Raw genomic sequence first — 14619 nt, 5'->3', positions numbered from 1 at the left:
ATATAACAAGATATTATAAAATACGTAGAGAACCAGATTTATCTACGGCAAATCACTGGCCTTTATTATACGGGTTTTTACTTTTTTGGAATTTGCTGATTAATAGGCTAATAATTCAAAGTCAAAGCTGCATTATAACAGCGGCGGAAAAGAAATAATCCATCAAGGTCTACAGCAAATACAAGAATGTTTACAGCTTTTCTTTTAGATGAACGTGGCCTTATGACAGCTCGGGCCTCTTGCTCCTGGGCAGCCCGTAATCTTAGCTGAAGTGTTTCCATCTGCAGATAACCAATCCCATATTCTGGCCTGAAATGCACGGGAGGATTATGAAAGCGAAGGCATTATTAGCTCAAATCTTCCACAGGCTGACGTCGTTATGGTCTGAATGATCCGCTATAGAAAATCGTCAGAGGAAAAGGCTGGACTCACGAGATTGCCATTTAATTCAACGGTCACTTTCGAAGAACTGGCAGCAATCATGTGGCTGTTGCTTCTGTTATCGTCGGTTTCAGCTGCCTTTACGTTAGCACGAGCTCTTGCTCTTTTGAAGAGGCCCCGTAACCTCACGTAGCAGAAAGTGAAAGGAAAGTATCTTATATAGTCTTTACTTATAGAGACTAATGTCATGTTGCTGTCTTTGGTAGCCGTCGTGAGAAATGAAGCGTCAGCTAAATAAAAGAAAGCCAGCAATAATTTGCAATCGAAGAACTAGATTTCAGCGTAATTAACTAAATAAATTATTAGTATTTCATTAAAGGGTCGTTGGGTAATATAAGAATTTATAGGGAAAACAGGACACACTCATTAAACTGGCTTTTTTTTGCCATGATAGTTCGTTGTAGACGTTCATATGGCTGACAGCAACATCGCAAGGATGGGTTAAGGTTGCAAATCTACGAAAAAGATATGTTGAAATGCAAAAATACTGGAAAAACCCAAAAACCCGAGATGGATTTTTCATAAGTTCTAATAAATGTCCGAATTTTTTTTTAGAAACTGTGGCAAGAATTCCTGCTAGAAGTTAATTAGCAAAAATTATAACAGTGCTCGAAACGTGGAAGTTGACCGCAAGAGTGCTGGTAGTATCTATTTTAAAGGTCCTTGAACCTCAAACAATTATTGCGCACGCGCGTGATGAGAACATTTTTTTTTTTATAACTTTTGTCTACTTACAAACTTGTACACTACGATTCCATTAAGCGCTACAAATCTGAGTTTTCCTACTGTAACAGTAAGCTGCCTACATCAACACGCAAGAGTAGCGGCGGACTTTGTGAAACATTCCGTTTGGGGTCCCGTGCATCGTATAATGATGCAGTCTAGACGTATTCCGTCACATGTCTTGCAATTGTCAGCGTAAACTGCTGATCCGCATTAAGTTGCGTGAGTTTGTCGCAACAGATTTGTGTTATCTCTTCAGTCCTGATGTAATCTGGGGGATTAATCGGATGGATAAAGCAACCACTAGGAGGCTAGTGACATTCATCGAGGGAAATTATCTTTCATCTTCACTGGAACTCTGACGTCAAACATGCCTCTCTCGCGCTTTTGAAATGTAATTCGATCTTGAATGTCAATTCGTCCCTGGCTTGATGAATTGGCGTCTGCTATTTTTTCCCCATTCTGAGAAAATACGCTTCAAAGATTTTGATATTATTCAGAGGTTCTATAATGTGAGCTCATCCTTCGAGGACATTTGGTTAGAAAATGTGACCACACAGACTGCTGAAATTTTGATATGTTAGAGAGTATCAAAAACTGAGCCAATTTGGCTGGAAAACTCAAAAACTTAAAAAAAAGGGTTACGCCAGTTCGTCGAATTGACATAACTGCGGCAGAGAAAAGGGCAAGAAAAAGCCGAATAAATAAATAAATAAATAAAAAGACAGGCAGATAGATAGTGACTATAAACGAACAGAGAAATCTCGAACTCGAAGACCTGCGCATGTCCAGTAAAACTTCCCGACTTTCGCTGGAAACCATTAAAAAGGCTGGAAGACATAGAACTTCTGTCGCTGATGTTCGAGTGCGTCCAGGATCAGGAGAAAGGGAATTCGGGAGGGGGAGCAGCCCGGCAAGGGCAGCAGTCACTTTCACGTGGTCGCTGTTTATATGAGGCGGCCGGTAGCAAGCAGATATCACAGTTGCTCATCAGCCATAGTCGGATCACCATGGACTTCCACCGGGTAGGGATTCTGTGCGCTCTTTCCTCTTGAGCCGGTGCTAGTCTTTTTTTTTCTAAAACAGGCTTGTTATATAGGTCTACTCTGTGGATGGTTCTGTCTTACCTGCGTATGCGTGGGAAACATTTCTTATTGTTTTTGTAGGTTTGCCACACGAGGATGTCAAAGACCTTTCATGCGGTTTACGGGTGAAAATTGTGATTCTAGCCGGTGAGTCCCACCTTGAGCGTCTTCTCAGGTAAATTTCTCATTATGCGCGAGTGAACGTGGGAAACAAAGAAATAGAAAAGGAAAGGGAATTATCATTCTACTTTTGCCCGCTGAGCTTTTCATCATATGGTTTGTCTCTCTGAACACTGCATATTCTTTAATGTTCCCGGTTATTCTTTATTTAATCGTATTTATTTCTTATTGCAGACTATGCTTTTATTATTAAAGCGTATAAATTCTCTGAATGTTCTCTTGACAAGCGAATTTTAAGCTTGTGTGCTACTGAAAGGTATCAAAATCGTCAACGTCCAACGTTACCTTTAATTTGTTTTGTCACACATAGTGCGGTGTTTATAACACAGCCAAGCAGTGACAAATCGCGATTGTCCGGAGTGAATTTCCTTGCTGATTCTGTCTCTGATTTGCTACTCAACGATCGCAGATTTGCAAACCGAATTTCGCCTTTCAACTACGTCTTGCTTAATTGACTGGGCTACCTGTGCAACTATATCTGGTGTTGGGCTATCTAAGGTGCCATGCATGCTTGCTTTACCTTGGCTAGTGTTCCTATAACCGAAGGTTTTAGAGGTTCGGCTGCGCCGTACCTTTTGGAGGCTAAGGCCTTATTTGTAGAAGTAGCAGTAGTCGGGATTTAACGTTTGAAACGGCCTTCCACAATATCCGGTTCGAGAGACCTTGCTATTTAAAAAGGGGCAGAGGACCACAGCTGCAAGGCGCTATATAATGCGTATAGTGGAATTAACGAAAAATATTGCGTTGAGAAATTAAATCCTACACATGGAAGGTTTAATAAGTAAAAAACCATAATTCACAATACCGCACTTACGGTACAATTAGAGTGAAGGAATTCTCTGAATCATAACCGTTTTTGTGACGATGTCTGGGAGTTTATTACATGGCTACAAAGGGAATTTATCGGTTTAGTGTGCTGCATATATCCAGTTTTTCAGTTGTAAGGACAGTTTTAACTCATGCTAATTTGGAAATACCATCGTTACCTTGCAACTTCTAAAGCCGATTAATTTTTCGAACAATATGGTATCTCATCCATATTCAAATTTTTGCACTCATTGATGACCTAATCTTTGTCCTTATATATTTTTGCTTCTTGGTTTTCATAGCATATGCAAGAAAAAGGATTGCTTTGAATTCACCATTAGTGCTTACATCCAGTTCAAGAATAATGACCTCCTATGTGTTAAGTATTTAAATCGGAGTATTTAAGTTTGAAAATTATACAAGCAAACTATTTACAAATTTCTAAGACCAGATATAGGCTAAGAAATTACCTATATATATTATTATCTTGTAAAATTCTAAGATTATCTCGTGATTCAACGAAGAATAATCCAATATCTTTCACTTTTATTGAACAAAACCAGTATCAGTTACGAGATACCAGCTCACAAAGCAGATTACATCAAGTGATTTGCGCATTATAATTCTTTTTTGTGTTCAGTTTATGTTTTAGACACTTTTGCTATTGATTCCTTTTGGTTTTTCAGGAAATGGCCAGCTGAGCTCCTTCAACAAGGAAGCATTTTATGACAAATTTCGTCCTGTGTTTACCTACAGCCCCTATATATCTGAGCAACAGCATCGGTTTTCACTATAACTGCAAACTTTAACAATCTCTGTATTTACGATCCAGTGCGTATAGGCTGTAGACCATACATATATGGAACAGAACTGTTTCCCCATGAATGAATCCGCTAGTTAATTACAGGACTTAATAACAACAGCAACATTAATAATAAAACAAAGTGTGATCTGCTATTTTGGTAGGAAGTTAACAGCTCCCAACAACATTCAAAGCATTTTGTTTTCCCTAAATAATATTTCTTTGGGAATTTCGTCAAGCAAGTTCTTTATGCCATTCATATAACGCATGATAAACCCAAAAGCTGCTTTTTAAACATGTCACTAATCTAGATTTTCATTAAACACAATCATATATTATATTTTTGCATATTCCTGACATATACACAAAATAATATGCATCCCTATAACACTATATATTTAATAACCGGTCGGACTGTCGATCTTAAAAGTGATGTGACCGTGTAATTTATGAGTCATGATTTATTTTGTCATAAGGGATCGAAATTTTTTCTAGGGGTCAGAAATCACTCATACAATATTTGGCTCTTTTCTAAAGTTCTGTTCATCTGCCCAGATATCTTTCAATACAATGGCTATCAGACTGCGCGTTCATACCCTATTAACAGAGTTCCTTTCGCTATGTTGCACTGACGATATTTGATCATACTGGACCTCTTAAGAGTGTGGCTGAAGCAGTCCTCATGGTCAGCCTGATGCCCACTGGCCACTGGGTCCTGTCAAAACTCTTTGTTTCTGATTGGTCATTTCAGGTTTCTGCGTGTGACCTATCTGTCTTGAATTTGGTGCCTGTGCCACAGAATGGTGGAAGGACCCTTGCCAAAGGGAACTTTCCTGTCATACAGGACTATCTTAATTTGCTACACCCCGCAGAGGAAGAAGTTACTTCCAGGGTCCAGGATGTCGCCTTTCGGGAGGAATGAAGGAAGAAGAGAATGATCCCAGTTACCCTACAGGAGTTTCACGAATCCAAAATGAAAAGAAGCAGACTGGGAAAATGCTGGGAAAGCTTCCAGGAGGATTAAGACTGGATCACTTCCTGGTTACTGACCATAACGTCTTATTTAGAAAATGCTAACTTTTTCAATAAAAATGTTTAATTCAACATGAGGTTTTAAATGTGATAAGTAAAATAAAAATTAAATGGAAAATGAAAATGCAAAAGGAAGTAAATGTTACCTACGTTGTTACTGATAAACATAGACGATGAGAAGCATTTTTGATAGCCAATGGAATTATGAAAGGGAGGATTTATATATCTTTAATCCCAAATGAGATTCTTCTCCCTTTCCTGATTTCACGTGATATAAAATGTACTTCATTTAGTCTATGCTTAACAACAACAGTAAAGGTTACATTTACTGTCTAATGCATTTCCATTTAATTTTTATGTTACTAATCACATTTAAAAGCACATGTTGAATTATACATGAAACATGTTAATAAAAAGGTCAGAATTGTCCAAATAAGACGTCCTGATCAGTAGTCAATTAGTGATCTAATTCTGGCATTCTGGAAGCTTTCCAGTATTTTTCCAGCTGGTCCTTTACCATATGGATTTGTAAAATATCTGTAGGGTAACTGGCATCACTCTCTTCCGCACCTATACAAATAAACTAACATGTCCAGGCTAGTCATCTGGTTCCAAGTCTCAGTCTAAGGGAAGCTTCAATACTGCATAGTCAGCCGCCGAATCTTTCACCCTCAAGCATCTGGTGTTTACCGAAAAGAGAAGACTCTATCGTTTGACTTTCTCTCAGACAGTGTTTATCTTTTGATCGATGTCTGCTCTGCGATTTAGTCAAGAGCTCTTGGCAAATCCCTGTTTAGTCCGATGGTCGGTGGTGAAAGTGAAAGGCATATATTCATGTTGCAGTTGGTTTCTTCCTGTGTTTGAGTGAAAATTTTTTTTTTATACTCAACTGTCTGTTCCAAGCTCATCCCATGCTCTCTCACTCTCTGTTTCATGCATGTTTAATCGAATAGTGAGCCAGCAAGATTAAACCAATCAATCAGTCAATTAATCTGTCGAATGACTTGGGGTTTAAGGAAGCTTTCTTGTTTCTGCATATAATTTTTGATCTGTATATTTTTCTGCATTAACTCTCAATATATATATATATATATATATATATATATATATATATATATATATATATATGTGTGTGTGTGTGTGTGTATGGACGTATGAATGTATACATCACAGCCAGTTCCATTCGAAGCAATGGTTAGTGATCCATTGGGAAAGATTTACGATTACGCCAGCGGTTATGAAACCGGGCGTCAGAATTCAAACAAATATTAGAGTGGGCTGGGCTGTTTCGCTCTGGTGATGACTCTGGGGAAATGATTTTCGGTCTTTTTAACTTGCGTCAAATGACGCCATGCTCCAAAGACTCTCTCTCTCTCCTTCTCTATCTCCCGGCTTTGCGTAAATGATTTATATATTTTTTTTATTGAGAATGCTAGTTATTGACCACGTCCCTCGGCCGTCTCTAAGCCTTTGCGTAATGTTCGTGATAATTCGAAATTATTAGGAAATCTTTTGCATTTATCTTGCTCCACACTTTTGATTGTAGCCGTGTAATTATTTGGCATAGGGCCGTTTCCTCCAGCTGCACGAGAATGTTAATTTTGTAGGCGATTTACTTAGTATTCTTTGTGTTAGGCGTATGTAAGGAATTCATAAACTGTCATTCCTATTATTCGTTTCTGTTGACAAAACTGTATGTTAACTGTTCATTTTTAAACCAGCTTCTACAGATTTCAGGCAATGTTTTCATTTGCTTAATAATTATATTTCCCAGAAATGAAATCTATTTGTTGAAATCAAAAAAGGGGTAAGTTTCGTGACTATTCATTATCACTCGCTTCTGGGAAAGGCGGCTGGTGCATGGAATCTCATCTTTTTGAAATGTCATTATTTATAAAAGGGGACTTCTTACAAAAAATCGCGTCTCGTTTCCCTTCGACTAGAAGCACTATTATTTAATCAGCACTGACAAATAATTTTTCTCGTGATATGGAAGGCTCAAATTGCTGGTGAAAAAATGGAAAGATAAAAATTCTAGAATTACATTAGCTCTGGATGATAAGCGATTACAATTTAACCTCGTTATCTTTGACTACGCAGTGTATATGAGTTAATGATCTCATTTTTTTTAATATTATTAAGATATCATTCTCTTTCTTTCTTGGTACACCTATTTGAGACCAATAAAAACGGTATTGAAGTCAGCTGTTAAAATAATAAATTTCTCTTATATGTACTCTTATTCCTTAACTTTCTCTCTTACTTCAGTGTGATACAAACTACAGTAAATTGATCTGAAATCACAAAAAAGTACATGGTCTTTTTATTGTTTTATGTTTTCTCACCACGTTATCACATTTCCAATGGGTCTCTAAAAAACAAAAGTAAATTATTAGCACAGTTTTAGAAAGCTGAGGCTCACACTGTGTTGTAACACTGTTATTATTTTGTAATCAAGAAGATGATTACTCACATTTGTATTAGATAATGATACGGTTATTCAAACCTCAGAGTGTTCGAGTGGACGGAAACCAATGTACGTGACAGGTGTTCCGTTCAATAAAAGTACCGTCCTCCCGAATCCGCGATAAATTTCTTCACAGGTTGTGCGCGCGCGCACACACACACACACACACACATATATATATATATATATATATATTTATATATATATATATATATATATATATATATATATATATATATATATATATATATATATATATATATATATATTATATATATATATAATATTTTTATATTATAAATGTGTATATATATGTAATATATAAGTCTTACATTTATGTAGTAAACTATATATATATTTAAATGATATATCATATATATATATATATATATATAATATCCTGATCCTGGAAACTTCTGCACTGTATTAAGTTACATCTACAACAAAAAGTCTTACAATTCAGTGTTCCTTCCATATGCTTTTAAATGACAACGTGTCTTGTAAATCTGATCCTGTGCCCTTTTGTTCTTAACTGGTGTTCCTTCCATTCTTAAACTCTTAAATCTTGTGCCTAAACATAACCAGAGAGCTTCAGACAACTCTTGATTGGCGTGTTCTCTAATGCTATTGTTTCCAAGATTTCGCTCGCATTTATAAGTCTAGATCTCCCAAGCTTCAGTCATATTTACTGCAGAAACACGACGGGGACAATTTCCCCTCTAATGGCTTTTAAGCTTTTTTTCTTAATCACGTCCCATTGTTACACCTCGCTTCCAAAAATGAGATTTTGTTCGATGCCCCCTTGGTATTTCCCACGTTTTCCAGCCTTAAAAACTTTGCTGTTCTAAAACTTTCGTAGGGATATCCTTATTACTAATTTCTTTTGATTACTTTTTATTCTACATTTCTATCATATTCCGTCGTTCAAATTAACGAAATGTATTCTTCCACCGTTCATTCTAACCGACAACACTCCATTTTCCTAACCTACACTCATTCTAACAACTTCTGTCCGCTATTGTTCACTGTTAACGTTTCGACTCCACAGGTAATAAAATGTGAGTAGTTTCGGTTGCTGCGCCTATTAAGGCCTTTCAGAATTATGGCTTGGAAATCTACTCTATTCAGTAACGCGCAGTTACGTGATAATGGACTGTTGGTCAATGATTAATTGAGAAAGGCCTAGTTACATTGTGATGTGTTTATCCTGTAAATTCCAGTGTTCTGATGTGGGATTATTGATGGAAACTGATTAAATTTGTTCCACACATTTTGACTTGAAAGAATTTATAATAAGACTGACCTAAAACCGCCTGGTCGTGACCATTACGTTTATGGCACACCTCTGAAATTAGCTTTATGTTACCTTACACTTCTTTCGATTCCTTAGCAATCGTAGGAGAAGCAAATCCAGCTGGCATTGGGTTTTCATTGCAGGTAGCATGAACTTCAAAATATAAATATTATAACCCCTATGGTGTCTTCGGTTGCTCCTTCTAATCGTTTATTCCCTGCTAATTGCTTTTCTGACATTTGCCACTTTGAAACAACGTTAGTCCTGTCACTGAAAACTAATTAAAACTTTATTCTTGTTTCCACTTTATCAGAGCCCTAATTTGCTGAATGGGTGTCTGACCTTTCTTTTCTTGTAAGACACAATTATTTGGGATAAAAAATAAATAGATGATTATACCTAGATTAACAACAAGTAGATAATTATTCTTGACAAGGAAGTAGCGATGTGGTGGTTAGCTATTAAGCGTCAGGACGCCATCATCGAAAAACAATCGAATCGAATTTGAATGTAGTTATTGAACCAGATATTTACGTACCTGATACATTCACGGCCTGATCATCTTCGTTAATGACGAATACATAGAAGGTAAACCCGAAAAGGTGCATAAAGTAAATGTAAAAACAAAATAATGTTCATATTGCTCTTCTAGTAATCTTTATTGCAGATGTTACCTTACTTGCTCCATTCATTTTCACGTTTGGTATTCACTGACATTATTAATGTTTACTTGGCAGATGATTTTGCTGTTGTTATTAGTCGTTGCTGGAGTTACGGGACAGCCCCAATGGCAACGTCAGTCAACCTTATCTTCTCCCCTGTCTATGGGAATGAGATTCCTCGACAACATCCGCTCAGGGATGACGAGGACTATCGGAAGGATATTCGGGAACGGGCCCCAGCAGGGGAAGGAGGTCAATCAGATCCGCCCTGTGAGGCAGCACCTACCACATCCCCCATCAGTGCCTCCACCACCGGCGGCACCTCCAGCACATGTCCACATCGGCACTGAGGCCCCGTCGTCATTCTTCACTGTTCTACACGAAGCAGGTCCTTCCACTCCCTTCCCCGATACTCATGGCTTTACTGATGAGAGTTTTAAGCCTAGTGACTTCTTCACGGGCAATAGTCCCTTCCAGGGTAACGTAGAGGAAGAGAATTTGTCTTTCCAAAATAACGAAGTCAGCAGCCCTCAAGTAAGTGGTGGGAAAGGACCACCTGGTCCATCTTTCGCCGTCTTTCAAGAAGGAGAGTCCCTCCCTGCCCAAGGAGAGGTATTCCAGTCATCTTTTCCACATCATCCAGCCTTTGATGGCGTAGACACATCCATTCCATTTGGCAATGTCAACCATTTCACCCTAGGGCAAAGCTTCCGCCAGGAGCCTGGAGACTTTCCCGTAGGACCAAAACCGACTATTTCAGCAGACCTGCTAGTCAGAGAGGAACAACCGAACCATGAATTGCGCCCAGCTAAACCAGAATCTCAGAGCCATCAGCATGTTTTTCTTGCCAGTAGAGCAGATCGTCGTCAAGAGAAGGTGAAACCGTTTACTGTCCTAAAGGCTAAGAGCTCTTCACCTGTCCCATCTTCCATCACGACACCGCCACATTTTTCCACTTCCAGTAGGCCCACGACATCAGTTCAGACTAGCAGCCACCCTAGCTCCAAACCTCCACGAGAGTACACGACCTTCCAGGTAATCCAGGAAGACACACCCTTAACCCGCGAAAACACTGCTGCGACCGTTTCCAGCACAGTCACCAAAGAGCCCTCGTTCCTGCGAAAGCCAAGTGGTCATATAAGCACAGGTACTAAAATACGTATCTCCCCGAAGTCTGACAGCGATGTAGAGGTGAGTCATATCTGAACAGATACAATTACGTAGGCTTACTAAATTTTTGTGAGAAAGACCCGCTTTACCGAGACTTAGAAAAGATGAAACTTTTACAGTTTGGAACGTAACGAGAGTTAATTTATGATTAAGAATGTTTCTAAAGTGCACCGCACCCAATTACTTGTTAAAAGAGACAATATCCTAGATTTCCTCATTGAAAGCTGACTCGTGATAAGACTTAGAATTTTATCTTTAACGTATTGACATTGCATTCAACAAGATCTTGAAAAAAACTGTAATGCGTTCCAAAAACTATGTATTCTACTTATACCTGGATATGAATATCTCTGGGAAAAAGTGGTACTTTTGTAGCAAAGTACTTCTCTAATCATATAATTAATTTGACAACCCATTTTTATACGCCCATTTTAATTGGGTACACATCAGCTTGATAAAACGCCTCTTAAGTTTGATATCCTTTCAAATGAATCATAAGAATTTTAGTGAAAATTTAGGTGGTATAAAATGTCTTCCCTTCCTTTGAAAATTGAAAGTAAACGTGCTATTCTTTGAAGTCTTTGAGATAAATTATTTTGTATAGAAAAAACTTAAGTTGTACGTCAAAAAAATCACAATTCAAGAATTATACTCTGCGTAAAGACTAATATCGGTTCCTCCCCTCAACTCACTCATTCTGGTGCACAAAGTAGTCTCCTATAAAGAAATAGTACAAAATGACGACCATTAGTCACAAGTGAAGCGGAACAATTAAAAGGCTTACATGATTATATCACTGAAACATTATTTATGTATGTATTTATACACATTCCCTCATGTAGGGAAGTCTCCTTGAAGCAATCTCATTTCCGGACAGAAACGCATCGGTGTCTGTTGCAATAAGATTTCTTCTTCTTCTCAGGAGACTGAGGTCAGCAGCTATGAATTCGGTTACGGTGTCTTAGATAACGACTCGGGGAACCAGTACTTCCATGCTGAGAAGCGTGAGGAAGGTCTGACTAAAGGTTCCTACAAAATCCAGTTAGCAGACGGTCGAGTTCAGACTGTCACTTACTTGGCTGACAGCAAGGGCTTCCACCCACAGATTACCTATGAAGGGGAAGCTAGGTACCCCGACGACAAAGAACACGAAGACACTTCTTGAATTTAGGTTTACGCTTGCATGGTGCACCAAATGTAGCTCTTAGGATAGTCGTACCTTACCACACAAGGTGATCTCTTGGACTCTTTTGATGTGAAGACGAAACTGAAGGTGGAATCTAAGTGATCGATGCAGTCTCTGCAGACTGTTTTGTTTGGGGAATTCCCCCTAGCTGTTACGTCTAAACGTAATTGTTCATTTCATGATCAGTTACTTACCTCAAAAACTCATAATCAATTGCTTGAGGCTCTAAATGTTTCCTAGATGAATTAAGTTATTTAACTATTATTTTAAATTAAGATTACAAGTACTGTAGTTATTGTCCTTTTGCTGGCAAATGGACTTGTATCTCCCAATGTCTATGTTTTGTAATAAAAATTAAAAAGAAAAATTATTTTCTTTTGATCCATTGAATATTTGTTTCTTGTTTTTTTTTTTATCATGTTTGTAACATTAATAAAATTTAAGGTGGTAGCTGATAACAATACCCCTCACTATTCAAATTTGCTAAAAAACCTCTTAGAGGAGAGTGGAACTGAAATAAAATGATAATGCAAAAGTCTACGCTTGTGACATTTTCAGGTAACACAGGTAATATAATTTTGTGTCTTATAAACATTGCGGCCTAATTACTTGGAAAAATAACTGAAAAGAGGCTTTTTCCAAACATAGTCTTTTGAATTCTTAGATAAGAAGTCTGGCTCAAATTTTGTTAAAAATTTTCGAAATAGTCCAATATATTTTTCAAAGTACATTAATCTTTGCAAATTATTGAGTAATCATTTGGGTCTATGTATATTTCCTGAATTTCTTAGTACTAGCGTAACATTTCACGTTTTCTGATAGCCCGCCTCCGAAACTAAGGTGATTCATCAGAAATTCAAGTGCCACTTGTTAATAAAATATAAATAAACAGACGTATTACAAGAAAGAATTGTATTTAAAAGAAGTGATAAAAACCAAACGTAAACAAGTAAAAAATGCGCCGAATTTTTCTGTGCAGCCGCTACAGAGCCGCCGAAAATAGATCTATCGTTCGATGGTCTCGGTACAATGCTGTATGAGCAACGGCCCATGAAACTTTAACCACGACCCAGTAGTGGCCTATCCTATATCGTTGCCAGAAGCACGATTATGGCTAAATTTAACCTTAAATAAATAAAAACTACTGTGGCTAGAGGGCTGCAGTTTGGTATGTTTGATGATTGTATAAGGTGGTGATCAACATACAAAATTGCAGCTATCTAGCCTCAGTAGTTTTTAAGATCTGAAGGCGGACAGAAAAAGTGCGGGCAGGAAAAAAGTGCGGACAGAATAAGGTGCGGACGGACAGACAAAACCGGCACAATAGTTTTCTTTTACAGAAAACTAAAAGTTAATAATAAAGAGAAATTCCAAGGTAAAAAGTCATTATGGTTTAAAAAGTTTCAATAAAAGGGAAATCTATGCACATAAAATTTCAAATGAGATAACTTACAAACATGTGCTTGCCAGACACATTATAAGGGAAACCCCCGACGGGGGTTTAGTGCCGTCAGTGCACCTCATGCGGGGCACTGTAGGCATTACTTATGGTTCTTTGCGGCGTCCCCTAGCTGCAACCCCTTTCATTCCTTTTACTGTACTTTCGCTCATATTCTCTTCCATCTTACTTTCCACCCTCTCCTACAGTTGATTCATAGCGCAACTGCGAGGTTTTCCTCCTATTATACCTTTCAAACCTTTTCACTGTCAATTCACCTCATAGGTCTCAGCGTTTGGCCTTTGGCCTAAATTCTATATTCTATAAAGGAAACAGCTAACTATTCATTTAAATGTGAAGCTTTAAAAAAATGTTAAAAATATAATGTAACTTTATCTAAAAATAAGATTACATCTGTTAATCACTAAGAAACTGTAATGTTGCTTGATTTAGTTGGTAATTATGACCAAAAGCTTCTCAGGTACTCGACAGCACCTATAATTTCAAATTTAAGAACAGTTTCAAGAATTCTTCACCTTTGTGTACTTTACGAAGCCCATCCATTATTTTCAATATGGTGGGAACTTCAAAAGAACTAAACTATATGGCACCGAACCTCCAACAAAATTAAAATGAGGCTAGGGGATAACGAAGGTAGGTTATGCTTGTGATTGGTTCACTCCCTATGCTTGTTACTGGTTAATTCTCGAAAGCGGAATGACATCATGGTGGTCTATGGGCAGGCCTATGTTTGGTATAAATGGTTAGGCTATTATCTGAAGTTTTCTAAGACACAACAAACAACCGTAGCAACAGCTACAAAACAACAACAATGGACTATACAAAATAAAAACTACAGAACTATAACACAACATACAGGAACTATAACAAGAACAACCACAGACATCATGACAGCAACACCAAGAATAACCCTAACAACTACAAGAGTAACCATAAAAAAAGCGGTTGAAAATGACATAGGTCTATTCCTGAAGTCCAAATGTTATACGAGTGCAAACCGGCATAAACATTGAGCTTATAGGTCAATGTCACTTTTCATGATCCTATTTCTTTGAAAGGAAATAGTTTCCCATTTGAAAAAAAAATTAATACTGCGCTTTTTGATATATAGGCCTATTTGCAAATATTCGTGGTCAAACAACCTTTCGGTATTATAAATGACAGTGAACAATAATGTAAACCAGCCTTCTTCATGAGATTTATTCAAAGATGAACAAATCTTTACTTACCGTTAGGCAGACGATTAATAAATCGTGCTTGAAGGCTTCTTGATGTAATAATGACGATTTATTATAGGGGTAGAAGTGCCAG

General features: G+C 37.6%; 1 protein-coding gene across 1 annotated transcript; it reads left to right on the top strand.

Annotated features, from left to right (window-relative positions):
- The first annotated feature begins 2083 nt into the window (after window positions 1-2083).
- On the top strand, window positions 2084-12197 carry LOC136843833 (uncharacterized). Its single transcript, XM_067112633.1, has 3 exons — window positions 2084-2189; window positions 9569-10684; window positions 11586-12197. Exons 1-3 carry the CDS (start codon window positions 2175-2177, stop codon window positions 11826-11828), a joined length of 1374 nt encoding a protein of 457 aa, XP_066968734.1. The 5' UTR covers window positions 2084-2174; the 3' UTR covers window positions 11829-12197.
- Window positions 12198-14619: the final 2422 nt, after the last annotated feature.

This window comes from Macrobrachium rosenbergii, chromosome 12 (assembly GCF_040412425.1).
Source record: "Macrobrachium rosenbergii isolate ZJJX-2024 chromosome 12, ASM4041242v1, whole genome shotgun sequence".
Classification (NCBI taxonomy): domain Eukaryota; kingdom Metazoa; phylum Arthropoda; class Malacostraca; order Decapoda; family Palaemonidae; genus Macrobrachium; species Macrobrachium rosenbergii.
This window is presented reverse-complemented; position numbering and strand designations above follow the sequence as displayed.

Bases quoted from the DNA above. Each gene is read 5' to 3' on its own strand.
- LOC136843833 (XM_067112633.1), top strand. The intron at 10,685-11,585 runs GTGAGTCATATC...TCTTCTTCTCAG, and splicing joins AGTCTGACAGCGATGTAGAG to GAGACTGAGGTCAGCAGCTA.